Raw genomic sequence first — 17,913 nt, 5'->3', positions numbered from 1 at the left:
TTATCACAATAACAATCCAATAACAAAAAAATCATAACGAAGAATAACAAATCCTGTTATAAATAACGTAAAATGTTATTGGCTTAGTACATTCAAATATCAAAAAATGTTATTCCCAAGTTATTTCCGTCTACTCGGGTAGTGATAATTCAAAAAAATAATTTCGTTTGTATTATGCTACTCAAAATTCTAGTGCAATAAAAACCTGTTTAAGTTCCCCTTAACATATATAAACAATCATAGAATTTTTTTTTTGGGAATTTAGCTTTTGTGATTAAAGGGTTGATTAAAAAAAATTGAGACTATTTTTTCCGTGTACTAATTTCAGTCATAATCTACAACTTTGCGGAAGACACCAAATCGATCGGATAATTCCTTCTAGTATTACAATGTTTGAAACATTCACATGCTCGTTTTGTTGGCTTCTTAAGACAAAACAAATGCATAGAGAATATTTTACCTGGAAAAAAATCAAGAAAAATAAGATTTGTGAAAATAAGACAATTTTTTTCTAATTTTTCACTATTAAATGTTGGACAAAATTTCAGTTCTAGAATTGTTTGTTTATAATTAAGTCAAAATCATTTTGAACTTTAACCATTTTATTTACTGTAATCAAGTTAATAAATTTTGAATTAAGCCTCTTCTCAAAAAATATTTTCCCAAAAAAGTACTTAGCTAGCAATCTGAACATAGACATATGTACCCTCCCTGCAAAGGCTTATGCATTGATCTCAGTTGAAAGTTTCTCCAAATTTCTGAATTGACAATGTTGCATCCTGGAGCAGAACTGTTTAATTGTAATAAAACACTGATTGAATTGAATTGAATAACACAACTAATAGAAATAAAAAAATCTAGGGTTAATAATTGTTAACATCGATTGCAATATGATTTCAATTTAAAAAAAAAAAAATGTAGAAATCATAAATTTCCGTCGTTTTTCAAAATAGTTTCTTTTTCAAGTGATCTTTTATTTTGCTTCAGAAATAAATATCAATTTTGAAATTAATTGTTTCAAATGCATTAGAATCAATAAAAACAGAGAAAATATTTTTTTTCAGTCATAGTTTTTTGTTTCAGTGTTCTTCTATTCTGCCACATTCAGCATCGGATTACCTAAATCTGGTGCCTTTATCCGAATGAGTTTCTGCACAGCGAGTTCATTCTGTATATCACCCAGCCAGATTGGTCGTAATCATTCCAAAAATCCCAAACGAACAAACGATGGTCTTCCACCGAAAAATGTTTGCCCCGCAAAACCAGGTGACAGATAGGATCTTCAAATTAGAAGCCCGGGATATTCGTCCGAGCTCTAATTGAAACCTGCACTGACAGCGCACACACCCACACAGTTGCTGTTGGTCCTTTTTCTGTCCATGTTTTGGGTGGGTGGAATCTGCCAAACCATCGGAGCACATTATGTTAATTGAAACAGTAGCAAAACACAGAGCCGCATCGGTTGGGCTAGAGCAAAAAGTGGGAAAATTTGCCCTCGTTGATCCACATGCGATAGTGGCCGGGGGAATGCACCTCCAGAGTCACAATCGCAATCGGAGAGGAAAAGCCCGAGTGTTTAGCCAGATCAAACATTTGTAATCTCGGGGACGTTTCATTAGGATTTTTGGGGTTTTAAATGGTCGGCTCTGGAAATGGAGAGAGAGAGAAAGAACTGTTTCCATTCATTTGTGTATCCGCTTTGATGGAAATTGTCGTTTGAGTTTGGAAAATTTTCAGTTCGAGATAAAGAGTAGGTGGGTGGAGGATTTTAAATGAGACTTTTTGGGAACATCATCATCGGATTTGGGATGATGGTTCAGTGATTAGAGTGGATTTGGTTCTGGTCACAGAATTGACTTTTTTTAACTTGATAGTTTGAGAACTTATTGAAATTGCTTCCATTTAGTCATAGTTTTAGCATTAAATTTGATAATTTTTTTAACATTGCAGTTTGGAAAATAATTAATTTGTCTTATTTTTTAATTTTTTCAAAGAATTTTGCAACTGAAATTTGTAGGAAATAAGTATTTTCGAATAAATTAAAATTTATGCATAAAATAATTATTCACATTGCGAACATAACAGAACCTTTAACAAAAGAGATTTGCATTTAAAATAAATTGTTCAAAGACTTTCCAAAATTTTAGGGAAATACTTATGTTTTAGAATAGAAAAAAGGTTGTTCTTGAAAATTATAGTCAATAATGATTAGTTATGATTTTTTTTATGTATTTCTGATTAATATTTAGATTCAATAAATGTACTTTAAAAATACTGATTCCAACATTTTTTCAAATTTCAAATTTTGCTTAGCATCACCATGTATTATTGAAGCAATATTCCAAAAAATCGATAGAAAACCATTAAAGCGTATCAAATGAACCCCTTTTAAAGCCACCACCCAGTTAAGACGCTCATAAACCCACAAACACAATAACGATATTGCTAGAGGGCAGGGAAAAGGCGAACCCCCTCCCCCCTTATTCTCAGCCCAAAGATCCTTACCGCAATCAATCATTATCGCTCAAAGTCTGCTTGTCTGCTGATGGCTGCCTCAACAGAAACGGAGTATTCTCGGAGGCTACACAAACACTGGAGCTGTATTTACAGTTGAGCTTACCAGCCCCAGTCGTGAGCTTCGTGGCACTTTCTCCACGTTCTTCGGATCCTGATGTACAATCAAATTTTACCATAGGCAAAAACTCGTCCCCCTTCCCCCACCCCCACAATCAGCTTTTTTCGGGGGGTCTCTCGATAAAATATGATATACCCAGGGAGGAGGACTCCGCTGAATGGGAAATAATAATCCCTTCTTTATGAAGCGCGCAAAACCAACCTTTCGAAAAACCTCAATGAGACACACGACGAGTCGACTTTTCTATGATGGAAAGGAAAAAAAAAAGAAGGAAAAAGCTTTCTCGCGCTCAACCGGAGGCCTCGGAGGCTTCACAGACGGTTTGTCACATCATCATCATTCAAACGCGCTGGGGATGTGACGGATGCCATCTTGGCCCCGGCGATTACGTGGAGCCTGGTGTCCTTTGCTCCAGCGTTGAGGGATATATTATAGAGGAATTCTCTGAAGAACGAGAAAATAAAAAAAATACTTTAGAGTATTTTTTATCTAGATAAAACTTTTTATGACAAGAAAAAATGAAATTTTTTGGGAAATCTTAAGAGATACTGGCTTAATTTTTTAGGTAAACATAAGTAACTGTGCTAATTTTGAACCAAATCGGTTAAGGTGTAAGGGTCATTGAAGTTTGCATGAAAAAATTCGCAAAAATGTATGGAGATAAGCCATAAATAAAAAAAATCCACAATTGGCGTTAAATGTGTCAGATCTATGTCAAGTATGAGATTCCTACTTAAAATTTAATGACAAACAACTTTATCGAAGACCGCAAATCGATCCGAGGTAACCCTGGCGAGTTTTAAGCGATATTGCATGAAACTTTTTTTTTCGTCAACTTTAGATCGTTACCCTTAAACCTTAACCGATTTGGCTTAAAATTTGCAAAGCTCCTTTTTTGCCTAAGGAATCGAGTTAGAAGATATTCCTGATAGCGATTTAAAAAAGGGGCAAAAGGGCAATATTCAAAAATCATGGGGATGGATTTTCTGATTGATTTGGTGTCTACTGCAAATTCAGAACATTTAAGAAAAAAATGTTACACTTTAAAAAACAATACAAATACAATACAAATTTTCAAACAATACAAATTTTTAATTGGATTTTCACAAAACATAAGATTACCTAAAATTACTTCATTTTTATTCTCATTTTTGGAAATGATTTATTAAGATGACAAAAAATGGCATCTTTTGAGCGATGGCAAAAGTTAATCATAATGTATATGGCATTTTTGCCACTTTTTTAAATTATGATTTTGAAAACGTTAAAATACGGGAAAAATATTGGAGCAAACTGGTCCGACTAAAGCTTTTCAATATTTCAATACAATAAAAAAATGCAACTCATCTCAAACAACAAAGTTTCTTAAAAAATCTTGAAAATGCATCTTTTTTAAATTTAATTGCATTTTAACTAACAGGAAAATTGAATAAGAATGAATCATTCTTTTCCGTGTTCGAATAGAAATTGGGTTGAATATATTGTAAACAAGACAATTTTTTTAACGTCGTTTTTTCAGAGTATATCTTTCGAATGTAACTTAAAAAAATGCAATCACTTATTTTAACCAAAATTTTTAGATTCGTTTTCTTTAATGGATGGAATATAAATAGGGCTAGTGATTTTTCGCGGCAAAAAAAACACAAAAATTCGTGGCACACAAAATACACGAACAAATGTTTTTTCTAAGCACTATTTTGAACCGAAAACTGTCTTAAAAAGTAAGTAGTTGTTTAAGATACAAAATCACCTGACATAAAATATTTTTAATTGAAAAAAGACGTTTTGAATTACTTTTGGGAAATTTTGAAGAATTTCCGTCAGTTGAACTTATGATTAAGCTATTTAAGGTTTATTGAGATTTAAAAAAAAACAATTTCAGCAATAGAGAAATTTTCAGTATTTTAATAAAGTTTCGGCAATAAAATTGCTTGTAAATTTGATTCCAATATGTATTTGAAACAAATTGAAAAAAAAATCACAGTCAAAATATTTTTGTGTGTTTCCATGTTCCATATTCACCGTTATCTTTATACATTTTTCAAAGATTAAACATACAATAAGCTGGTGTTGAAAAATGTTATTTTACAATCTTTTTGGAACTCTGTGCAGTATAAAAATTTGGCTGGAAATGTTCAATCATTTAAATTTTGTAGAATATTGTAATGAACAGTATCATAAAAAAAATCTAAATCTGCGTGCAATATTTTTTTATTATTTGAAAACTTATTCCAATGTGCTTGTGAAGTGGTTGAATTTAAAAAATAAAGCTTAAATGCACGGAGAAGCGATATATCAATGCATAAACTTATTTAATTTTTTGTTTCAGGTATCAGATTTTTGCGATTGTTAGTGCATTCCAACGCAATGATGCACCTTAAAATTTAATGTTCAAGACGACCATGGGCGATTTCTGGGTAACCTTTGGAAGAAAAAATAGTCATCGCTAATTTTTAAAATGTCCTATAAAAAAATCTCAGCTTTAAATTGTACATAAATGCATTATTTGAATAGTTTCCTGAATAGTTTTTAAAAAGTTTGCAATAAATAATTAAAGAATATAGAAAACAAAAAAAAATGAAAAATAATTTTTTTAATGAAAAATTTCGGTTTTTGAGGCATCGGAAAACTGAGAAAATTTGCCATAAGACACTTTTGAAACTAGCAATGACTCCTTTATCCTCAAAAGTTAGTTTTAGAAAACAAAACAAGTAGAGCGCTAGGCGTAATCTAAACTAAAGCACTCTCCAGGATCTCTTCCGAATGATTGGCTGCGCTTGATTAGATTGGCTAGGGTTTGATTAAATTAGATATCAGTGTTTTTTTTAATTGAAACTGAAATGCTTCTTTTTCAGAAACAAAAAAAAAGATTGCAATAGTCAACAACATTCAGAAACAGGCTTCATGTTGAGAGCTAATACAAGATAGAAAATTGTATTTAACAAATTTGGAGCACGTAACATTCTACCATTTCAATTAATTCTTTGAAAATTTTTGCTTTGCAGCAAAAAATAAAGAGAATTAATGGCATCTGTGTTCGGAAAATTCATAAGAAAAAACAGGAATCCAAAAATTATTTATAACAAAAATAAAAGTGCAAGGATGTTTTTTTTATGTTTAAACATATTGGAGGTGCTGAGGTATAATGGATTGATTAATGAAATTACTCTTAAAAAAAACTTTTGAAAAGAAATAACCCTTGTGAAAATAACTCTTGCCGCCACCTGGGGTGAATCGGAACTTCAGTCTAATAGGGACGACAGCAGTTTTAAGAGCACTTAAATGTTTTTAGTTTTGAAGTGAATTTACAAATATTGTTCGACTGATTCTGTTTTACAAAGTAACAAAATATGTAAATTTTGATGGTGTTATTTTGGAAGGTTGAATATTGCCTTTTTTCTGATGCAATTTTTTCTCAATTTAGACTGAAAAAATGACATTACACCAGAAACGTGGTAAAATTAAACATTTTCAGAGGTAAAATTACACTTTCTTTTCTGGCATGAAAGATGTACCCCTTCCCAGATGTAATATAAAAATGATTTTTTACTGTGTAGCCGAAACTAATCAGAAAAAAAAACAAATATTGTGCTCAAACATGGTTTAATCTGCTGTCCCGATTCACCCCAGCTTACGGTACACACATTGTTTATTGATTAGATTTTGTACGTTTCAAATACTTTACTAAATACATCAAATACACATAAGCTCATTTTTGCAAGAACCTTCTGATTTTCCAGGGATTTTCAGCACTCAATTTTGTCCTCGTGAAACTGTTCAACGGAAAACACCGTCGAACCATATTCCAAGCAATTGATGCGCAAAGAACGCGCCCAAATTTCGTTCCAATATGGTTCCTTGGTGGTCTGGTCCTAGAAAGGTAGGCCCTTAACGGAACCGTACCGTGGGAACTTTGCCAAAAATCGTACGAATTCTCTTTGTACTTTATTCACCCGTTAGTGAGCTCATCGGAGGAATGCCTTTCGACTCAAAACCTCCTCCCTCTCCTTCACTGACTAACCAGTCGCGAAATTCGCGTTTGATGGAGTTCGCGAAATTTGCGGATAAACCGCGCGCGTTCGACAAAGCAGACTCCCCGAGAAGGGAAAGGCTTTTAAGTGTGCTAGCTTCGTACGGTTCTGTTTGCACGAAGATTACAACCCAGGTTCAGGTATGACGAGTAGAGAATCCCTGTAATACGGTGAGCAAACAGCTGTCTGGTTTCTCGCGATTTTGGGATGTTCCAGGGCTGGAAATCGAGTGGATTGTCAAGTCTAGCGTAAATATGATAGGCGTATCTCTTCACGGCTGGAATGCTTGGTTGAGTTTTTTTTTAATTTGGTGAAACTCAATGTTATGTAATATCATCAGATAAAAATATAATAAAATGTTAAAATATATTTAGTTTTGCTCAAAAATTAATTTTTATTGCTGCTGATTAGGTTATTTCATATGAAATTGTTACTTTTTTCACCCTGCAAAGATTCAAGAACACGAAATAGACATGTTAACCGTTATCAAATAATAAATGCTTTAAGAAGAAGTAAGCAACAAGTATGCATCAAAAATATTGCAAAATATTTTTTTAAATAGTGAGAATCTGCAAATTGGGTGGAAATATGACCTATCCAATTTTTTTAACCTCTTCAAACTAAATCAGAAATTCTCTTTCCAAGAAAATCCAATCCATAAAAATTTGGCCAATAAAATCGGATTTTAACCGGTACTGGTCCCTTTCACAGGCCTTACCTCGTACCATTTTACCCAGATTGGAACTCGATCCGTCGTCTGTCCGTCTCGCCCGAGTCCCGAGACATGGCCGCTCCTCTTCTTGTTTTTCCACCGTTGCGTAAATAATAGATGAGATGAGGGTTGCTCGCTTAGTTGCGGGAGAGTTTCCACTGGCAACACAACCAGTCAAGCCAGTTGGGCTCAGCCAGCGGAACGGGAATCTATGTCAGCATTTCCCGCCATCATCATCGTCTCGGAAGGGAAGAGGGGTGGGGGGAAAACAAGGAAGGAACACCGACAACAGCACCACCGTGAACGGGGAGGGAAATGGGTTTCTTCCATTTCCTTGGCAGGTTCCCTGCTGTTTCCAGAGATTTTTTTTTCCATTTGCAGACGTGGCAGGGAAGTGAAAATATGAAAATCAACAAAAAAAAAAACACTAATTTACAAAAAAAAAATTAAAATGATGATTTGAAATGAAGAGTTCTGTTAAAAACGATTATAAATTACCACAGAAAAATTCCTTGACGAGATTTTCTCACCACAGTCCAATAGGCTGGGGGACGCAGGCTGTCTTTAAAAATAGGATAACGCGCTCCGTGAAGCAACTCAATGTGATCTGACAGTTTGTGCATGAGAAGAGCAGCAGCAGCAGTAGCGTGCGGGCGTAATGTTTATCTATTTGGTTGGGCGAACCACTGACTGCTGGCTGGCTGGCGGGCTGTTGTAGGCTGGCTTGGTTGGTTGCAGGCTGTCGGCATGTTTTCCCCGGAAAACCATCCCGCTCGTGCCGCCGACGGCAATGTTGCGAAGAGGTGCACTGTAAAATAAAACGGTAATGTTTTCATTGTTACAATTGATACAGAAAACTTAAACCATCTTTTATTCTGAAAAATCATAAAAAATAGGAATACTGCGAACAAATATGCTTGCTTTATTTAATTTGAAAGTATTCTAAAAATATTTCAAAAATTATTAACTATCAAAAGCTCCGCAATTTCATGTATTTTGATTAACGCTTAGATGTAATAAAACAAAAGTTTGTTGATTGTTATTATACAAATTAGAGTACAATCCAGACTCGATTATCCGAAGCCTCGATTATCTGAAGTTAAGATTATCCGAAGTTTGACTGTACGTAGGTTTGTAGGATTTCGAAAAATCAAATCTTGACTTTTTTTTGATAAGGTCCTATAAACAAATGTAAACATTGAGTGTATCCCTTTCACACCTTATGTCAAAGTCCATCGGAGTAAGCGGGATACACTCAATGTTTATATTTGTTTATAGGACCTTATCAAAAAAAAGTCAAGAAATCAAGATTAAAAATATATTTATTTGTGTTCTTGAATTTTCCTACTTTTAACATCAAATTCCAATTCTGTGACCCCATTTTTGTCGAATTTTAATGATTGAATACCTAGTAAATTACAAAATGCATCGTTTTACTAATTCATCACCGCTATTTGGCTGCCATCTTGGATCTAAACATTCAAAATCTCTTTAAAGTAGTTTACAATCAAAAATAAGACAACGAAAATGATGCCTTGATTCGATTATCTCGAAGTGTAATTTTTCCAAGGCCTTCAAAAAATCAAGTCTGGTCTGTATATGGAATCTCAATAAGTTTCTAGAGTCCCAATTCTTTAGAAAATGATCAAAGTTTAAGGAAATCAATGTTTTAAAAACGTTTGCAAAAACTTCAAAAAGCACATATTTTAAAACAAAGAATTTGGTTCTTTCGTACCTTAAGTCAAAAACATTAAAAAAGATTTGTCTAGCACATTGCAATCATTTCGTAGTGAAAAAATTCCTTTCATTCTATTTTTCTCAACATTTGCTTCCTAACTTTGTCAACAAACCAAACCAATCGAGTTAGTTTTTTGTGTTAAAAATCAACAAGTAAGCATTCTACAAAGGAAGGTATATTCATTCAATTGCACAATAATGGCATTTTAAAAATGGTTACCACTAGTCAAATTTTCCATGATAATTTAAAATGCATAAATGACAATGCTTTTTTTTTTTGAAGATATTTTTCACATACAAAATTCAATCGTTCAATATGGGTCGTGATTAAAAATGAGCCAAAGAAGTTCCCCCTTAAAATGCTCCGTAATTTATTGATCCTAATTGATGACTAAAAGGATTAGGCTTGTTTGGATGGAAAAAGCCTAAGGGATGATCAAAATAATCATAATTGTATGCAGTCAACTCTGTCAACATTCTGCAAAATATTTTTAATTTGTTAATATTTTGTAAATTGGTCTAGTTATGATCTATGGAAAAGCAACTAGACTCAATAGAGAACTTCTTTTTCAGAAAACATAAATATTAAATTGTTAAAATGAAACAATAACACATAAATATTACTTGATGTTTAAGAATGTTGCTAAATAAGAGTATTATTTCAAATGTTTCTACAAAAGAATGCTTTTGAAATAACATTTATTTCCTCTGAAAATATTTTTAAAATCAGTTTTACCTTTTCTGGCATGGAAAGAATAAGCCATATTTTTTAGTTTTAGATAACAATGTTGTTATCAAGTTCAAGTTCAATCAAATTATAAATAGTTCACAAAATCGAAATTAAAAACAGGTAAATCACAAACACAATGCAGTTTTAATGACCGTTATTGCATATAAAAGACTCATTTAGGCCGTTGCAATTATTTTTTCTAAAAAACCCCTGATTTGAATCATTTTTTTAATTTAATTTTTTTGAAATAGAAGTCTGAACAATTGAAAAAAAAATCAATCTATTTTTTTAGCGTTGATTAATATTTTTAACGGGATTGAAAATATTTAGATTTTTTTTTTGTGAAATTTCGATGTACACCAAAAAGATTTTTTTGCGAAAAAAATGGTGTTTACTTCGATATTTTCAAAATTAATCATTAAGAAACAACTGGACTGCATTTTCAATACTTTTTTTCATGTAAGTAATGAAACCACTTTGGTAAGAGACGAGCAAAACAAGCTTCAAAAATCATTTGCAATGGCCTTGTCGGAAATACAAGAAAAAATATTTTTCTTGCTATATCACAGCGGTTCTCAACCTGGGGTACATGTACCCCTGGGGGTACCTTGAGCGGTCCAGGGGGTACCGGAAGACAAACCCCGTAATGGCGGACATTTGAATAATATCCCAGACAAAATATATGGTTTTCCCACAATTTTTTTTTCGAATTGTTGGCCAAGCTGTGATTTTTAAAAAATCGACAGAACACAAAGCAAATATTTAAATGAGAAAAATCGCTTGCATTCGATAAGAAATTTTATTAATTTAAATAAAGTGTACCGTTTTTTAGATTTTTGTTCATTTGTTTTCTTTAAATTTTTGTCTCATATCTGTAAAAGAAAGAAAGAAACTACCATCTCTTAAAAAATTCAACAGGTTGGTAAAAGATTCTAAACTTTCATTATTTAACATTATTTTTCGACCTGTCTTTTTGTTTTGCCAAAAATTAAACTTAGGAAAAAATGTTTTTATTGTATGTAATGTTACCCAATAAGGTACTTTTTTTTTTATATTTTCTTGGAAAGTATGGATCTCATTTTCAATGTTACAAAAAAAAGTGTGATAAAGTGATTTTTTTAAATTTTTCTATTTCAATTTCAAGATCAAGACTTTTCTTCAAACTTATGAAACAGAACACTTTTTTGGAGTTGTTTAAAAGGTTAAAATGTTCAATGTTCAAAAAAGCAGTACCGTCATCTGCACAGAAAAAAAAATGTAAATTTACCCGACACTGAAACCATGCTTTTATCGTAAACATGCGCAATGTAATTTTGAAATTCAATGTAAAAAGTTGTATAGCATTTAAACAGCCCCAATTTAAAATGAGATTAAACGTAACGCACAAATATCATGTAAATGAATGTTTTGGATTCGCAAAATCTAAAATTTGAAAATATGAAAAGCATGTAATTGCACTTTTGATTTAAAAATTTGAACATTTAAATTAAATACCACTTAAATTTCAATTTGTTTCGCAAATGACAGCTCAAGTAGAAGACGAGAACAAATTTGCTGATGTTTGTTTGTGCGGAGTGGAATAAAGAGGTCAAAGGTAAATAGCTGGATTTAACATTTAAAACAATAATCTAAGCATTTGTTTGTTGACTTTCATATCATTTAGATGGAAGTGGAAGTGTTGGTGATGTTAGAAAACTCATTTGCAAGAATCGTCTGGTGTTCGTCAATATTTCAGAAAATTTGAAATAAGTCTTAGCATCTGATGTAAACAAACAGTTGTACTCAAGGTAAAAGTTATATTCTAGCAAAACAATGTAATTGGGCCAATCTCGAAGTGTAAACAAAGAGTCTATCCTGCTCGTTCCTACACACAAAAAAATATTTCCGAATGTTACATCATTTATGATGTAACACTTTTGCACGTCATTAAACATTTAAATTTAAATGCAATTTGATGTAAATTTGCAACAAATTATACGTAAAAACACGATTTTACGTGTGATTCAACCGTTTACGTCGAATCTCAAGTTTACATCAACTGAGTTTACATATAATTCATTTTTTCCGTGTCGAGTAAATTCACATATTTTTTTCTGTGTAATGTAAACATCAACTGACATGAGCAGGATACTCTTTGTTTACAATTCGATCATTTGCATTGTGTTGCTTGATATGATAAGAGCATTGATTGTCGGGATATTGAATAATTATCAGATTCTGATGTTTTTTTTTAGGAATTTGGAGACAACTCAACTTTAAAAACATGCACCAAATGTAAACAGTCAACTTTCGCAACTCCCCCAGCGTACGTCATACAGTACAAACTTGCGGCCGGATCTCTTCCGGCAAAATCCGGTATCTGGATCGGTATCCGGCGAAATCGTCTTAGAGTTCTCTTCCCGGTGCTATAACATTGGCTTCCGGACGGTCGGTGGTCCTGAGGAAGGCCGACATCAAGAATTGTTGAACCAAAACCAAGCCGTATCGGCCCGGCTGGCCAAGAAACTTCCAAGTAATGAATCCAGATGTTCCCAACGGGTAAATGTTGGTCCTCTATGGCGAGGGGTGGAATTGTTGCCTTGAACAACGTTTTAGATCAGCGGCGCTTCTTCCGCAGCTCCGTCGCTAACCCAACGCAGTTTTACCTGTTTTTAGTTCCGCCGCTGATTCCCTTAGCGATAAGATGTCTTTTTCCGGATCACGACAGCCCTCACTTTGCGTGGTTCTTCCGTGTACTGTTCCGAATAATGGAAAATCTGTAGATAGGCCATGCCGGTTCCTGCCTTGAGCTCGAGACTTTTTTTCCGGTGGGAAGTCGGGAGAAAGCAAACATCACGAAAAGCGGCACTTGCGATAGCAAAATGCTGTGATCGGGTGCCAGCGCCCAATTTTGATAGTTTTAGAAAGATTACTTCAAATCAAGGTAGCCCAACTATTGTTAACACACAACAATCAACGATAAAAATCAAAGCTGCGCTTCTTCGCCACCATGTTTTAAAGGTTTTAAAAAGAATCAAGCCAAGCACGGCACGCTGCGGGAGAGGTAGTAGAAATTGCGAAAATGATGACAAAAAACTTACACGTTTTCGAAGAGTTACTTAGTATACAGCACTCGAACTCGATCTTAAGTCAGTATTTCTCTAGAAACGTGTTCTCTCTGGTGGTTGTCTTGGATACTTAGTTCTCACATTAACCGCAAGAGGGAAGAGGATTTTAGCAAATTACACGTTTCGGATGTTTAACTTTTTAGAGACTGATTGTTACACTTTTATATAGGGTTTTAATGTCATCTTCGGTAGCTTCTTTGCAACCTTCGTGAAACGTGTATGTTGTTGTTTTGGTCGAGTGTTTGGTCTGTTTTAGATTTTGAATTATTTTTTTCTTTCAATTCTTACGTTTTTTTAGGAATTGTAGCATAGAATGATCTTTATCTGATAATGATCAAATTCTAACGTGCCATTTGTGACAACAGGACCACCGGTAAGTAAATCTTTTTTTTATGAATCTCTTCAATTTAAATATGAATATTTTTAAATATTTTCCAGAAAAACGGAATACAAATTAAATCGAAGAGGTCGACCCGATAGTTTCACCGCTGTTCGAAGATGACGGCGTATGCTGGATTTTGAGGAAGCCAGATCTTTCATTGAGCTGTTTAAGAAAGCAAGTGAGTAATTTTGTTAAACTTTGTAAAGTGAGCTCAAATTTACATGAATGTGCTTAAGTACTTACATATTGTACAAAGCAGCAAAGACAGATAAAAGATCACATAAATGCTCTTAGTGAGCTTTTCAACTGAATTTAATTTTCAAATTAATAAAACAAATTTGATTTATTTCAGATGTGACGGGAAAATTCTCCAAATGTCGACTTTTTCATCACTGATTCGTCACTTTAGGCCAATTGTACCAATCGTGGCCTTCAACATCATGCCGGAAGTCTTCTCGTGTAAAATGTTCAACTATTCTATGAGCGACACACTCTCGGCAATCCTTAGCAAGACATATGACGAGCAGTACGGTGGCAATGGTAAGTTTATTATGATATAAAAAAAGAAAATTTAAAACATTTTCCCTCTTCAATAGCCCGACATCGAATCCGTAACGCTGCGGAGCTCAACACACTGCGGGGATTGCTATATCGATCAGATCATCGAACATTGTCAACCTGTTGGACCGACCTCTTTACCAGCTTCTACAACACGAAGGCAATGGCGACGTAGTGTCGACGTTTCACTGTTGATTTCCAGGATCGGCCCGCTGGCCAATTTTACCTTGGTTGTGATCGGCTCAGAACACGGTACGTTCGAATGACGTCTAAGCGGCTCAAGGTGATTGCCGACTCGAAATCCCCTAGGACGTTCAAAGCAAGTGTTACACCAGCCAGCATAAATTTGACCGACCGGTTGAACTATGGTTAAACGATGACGTTACTAATAAAACCGTGAGTAATAGTAGTATGTGATTTCGTTAATTTTCAAAGCAAACTTTGTATAACAATTTAGTCAACAAAATGCTACTTATTCAGAATATGCTCACGACCGAGATGATAGTTTAAGTGACAATACGAAACGATTTTTGCTGCTTTAAACCCGTTGAATTTAGATTCTGATAGACAGTTTTCATAAGCATTGATTTTGAGTTTTGTGTTGAGCACTTGCAAATACACGCTATGTTTAAGTATTTTGCGTGCTTACACAAATCGTAATGCTTTTGAAAATTACATCAGATTCTAGATTCAACGGGGTAAAAAAATTTCAGCTTTGGTAAATTTACGTTGATTTCATCGGAAATTTAAATGATTTCAAGTTCCTTTTCGTTCGGCCCGTTTACGTTGGATGACATGTAAATTTAAAATGAAACTAATTTAAATTAGCATCATTTACGACGTGCACTTTTGGTACATCATAAATGATGTAAATTTACCTAATTTTTTTTTCTGTGTGGGGCGAGACGGGACACATGGGGCGAATTGGAACAGCTGTTTTAGCCTTGTTACTGTACAATATTTGGATATTTTTTAATAGTTTCGGATAGAACCAAATGTCAAGCTTTTAAGTGCTCTAAAAACTGCTGTCCCTATTCATACTGTAGTCCCGATTCGCCCCAGATGACAGTAAAGATATTTTTTAGAGATGCAAAATATTTGATTTTTTTAATTAAAATAATTACAACTCGAGGCAAGAGGAACAATCGCTCGTATGGCCGTATTTTTTACAATTTTGATGTTTCCAGTATGAGAAATTGTTGCTAGCAATTTAATTTATTGATTCTACTACCACACAACCGCCAAAACAACGTAAACGCCGCGAGGCATAAGATTAAATGAAGTTTTTTTTTTTCAAAACCTATGTTTTCTTATGATATTCGAAAAGTACAAATAAGGCTTAGGGTTCGTTTTAAGGCTCATTTTATCAAAATGCAATTTTTCCTGGATCAGTAGTGTCCCTACCAATGATTTGCACCTATTGTAAAGTATGTTTTATCATTTCGTTGTTTTTGTTGAAAGCTTTTAAAAAACCTTGTTTATGTGGGGCAAGTGTACCAAATGGAATTTAAGAATGGAACAAATTACGAATTGCTGCAAAAAACATATTTTATTGGGATATTGATGCATAAAAGTACTTAAAACTGATAAAAAATGTTTAAAAAAAATTCATACAAAATATAGCGATATTATAAAAAATAATCCATTTATCTACAAAAAAAATATTTTTTCGAAAAACAATCAAATTATAAGTAAAATATTATTATTTCAGCTAAAAATGAAAGAAACGTATCAAATACATTTAAACAGATTTTTTCTCCAAAATTTAAGTTTCTCATACAAAAAAATCCGATATTTGGAATTTAAAAGAAACTTCTATAAGTGAAAATATTTCATGTTTAAAAACAAAGGGGTACCAGCAGCTTAAGCAAAACGAAAAGGGGTACCTAGCCAAGAAAAGGTTGATAACCGCTGCTATATCAAGTTCACGAGTAAGGCATACCTATCTTGCATCGATTTCAACAATGCTTTTGAAATCTTGAATTGAAGCTTCTTGAACAAAAATGAGCTTGATATATACAGGGAATCGAAGAACATCAGCCCAGAAAGTAAATAAAGCCTAGAATAAAAAAATCAACAAGAAAATTTTAATTCGAACTTAAAGCAGTTTTCGGATTTTTTTTTCTCTTTTTGGTTGCAGTTTTCATTGTTCTGTTCGTCTTTGTGAATATGGTATGCTGAATATTTAAGATCCAACCTATGATTTAAAAAATTAGAAACAGTTCTTAAGCCCTGAAATTAAAAAAAAATTGGAAACCATAATTCTTAGTGGAATATGTAAATGATACATAACTCTAAATTATTAGGTAATATTTTTTTTCAGGTAATTGTTACTGCGTTGAAAAAATACTAAAACATTGTTTAAAGACGAAACAGACGCGGTTTATTTATTTGTTTGTTGAAATCATAACAGAACATTTATATTGCATTTATATATTAAAACAGTTCTCAAAAGAGTCAACTGAAATGTTTCACGTTTGTAATTGAAAATATGTAAGATTATTTTAGTATTGGTTTGATTTTCCATGTTAGAACTTTAAATCTGTTATTTTTTGGTCTATTGAATCAATAATAATTTCGATATTTAAACTAGATTAACATTTTTAAATTTCAAAAATTATTATTTTCTGATTTGAAAATAAAAAATAATTTTTATGGAAGAGACCGGAAAATTTCACAAAAGTTTAATTTTTAAGCATTTAAATTCGAACCAATATTTTCCGAGGCATCGCATCTAATCCAATCTAATCTAACCCTAGCGCAGCCAGTCTTTCGAGGGCATCCTGGAAAATGCCTTAGGTTGATTAACGCCTAGCATCCTCTTGTCATTATTAACATTTGCAGTGCCCCAATGCAATGAATTGCTTTGAAACATCACACACGTTAAAGCGGCCAGGCCAACTGCGTAAAGTTTACCGCAAAGATGATTCGTTGAAGTGGATTGAGTTTGAGCACGAATGTTCAAACAACAATACAGTTCTGAATCTACAGGGGAGGAAGAAACGTGGGGATCCCCCGCTCACGTTCCTGTTTTTTTAGAGCAATTAATCGTTGGGAGCACCATGCTAAGAAGTTTTGGTGCTCTGGGACCCTCGGGGATGGGACAATGTATTTCCACAAATGCCCTGGACACTATTTGCCGTGGTTATAGCGCCACAACTCGCTCCCAATATTTTCCGAGGCATCGCATATTGAAAAAAATGGTGCATTTTAGGTGACAATGAGAATAGATTTTTTTTTTCAAAATTCAAACTTTTAGAGACTGTGTCTGTGCAATCAGCATCCCAATCAAAAAAGTAAAAAAAAAACAATTGTAGGAAATTTTCCTACATTTTAGAAACTAGTTTGTGCAGGAGTGCTTTTCCTTCAAGATTTTTTTTTTCAAATTGCAAAAAACTGATATAAAAATAAAATTTGAGTTGGGGATGATGACCCATACAATAGAATTTTAATTTGTCGTATATCTTTCAGAAAAATTCATCAATTATTTTTTAATGCTTTGTCAATTTTCATTGGAACAAAAAATCTACCAGTGCATAACATTATTATGTTCCGTTTTCCCACAGCCTCGAGGAGTCGACTGAGTCTGTGAGTCTTGTGCTGTGCTGCTGTACCGTGTAACTGTCTATATCGTCTGTGATTCCACCAGCCATTTCCTGTCTTCTCCAAGTCGCACCACATGAATCCTTTCCCCGACTCTTCAAGTTGTTCCACACTCAAACCCACACCCACCTAGGCCATCTGGCTTCGGTTTCGCCTTCTTGACGGAATTAAGTTTTCATGTTCGAGATAAATTGATACTGACAGCACTAATTGTTTTGTAAACGAAAGGGACGTAATCGGGAGCGGCCTTAGGCATCCAGAAGCGGGCCTGTTTTGCAAAGGAAGGATGCGTGTTCAGGACTCATCAGCGAGTGGGTTGTTTGGGTGGGGTTGACTGATTGACTGAGTGACTGACACTTTTCATTTCACGACAGCCCGATCCGAAACATACACGGAAGTCGACTTTGGGCTTGAAGGC

The 17,913-nt window shown here is 33.8% G+C and overlaps 2 protein-coding genes across 2 annotated transcripts in view; both read left to right on the top strand.

Moving 5' to 3' along the window:
• Positions 1-17,913, top strand: part of LOC120419019 (EGFR adapter protein-like) — a 131,836-nt gene that overhangs the window by 16,812 nt on the left and 97,111 nt on the right. The window lies entirely within an intron of this gene.
• On the top strand, positions 13,188-14,293 carry LOC120419012 (uncharacterized). Its single transcript, XM_039581578.1, has 4 exons — positions 13,188-13,325; positions 13,391-13,512; positions 13,687-13,874; positions 13,931-14,293. The coding sequence occupies exons 3-4, from the start codon at positions 13,709-13,711 to the stop codon at positions 14,065-14,067; spliced, it is 303 nt and encodes a 100-aa protein (XP_039437512.1). The 5' UTR covers positions 13,188-13,325; positions 13,391-13,512; positions 13,687-13,708; the 3' UTR covers positions 14,068-14,293.

Source organism: Culex pipiens, chromosome 2 (assembly GCF_016801865.2).
Source record: "Culex pipiens pallens isolate TS chromosome 2, TS_CPP_V2, whole genome shotgun sequence".
Lineage (NCBI taxonomy): Eukaryota > Metazoa > Arthropoda > Insecta > Diptera > Culicidae > Culex > Culex pipiens.
This window is presented reverse-complemented; position numbering and strand designations above follow the sequence as displayed.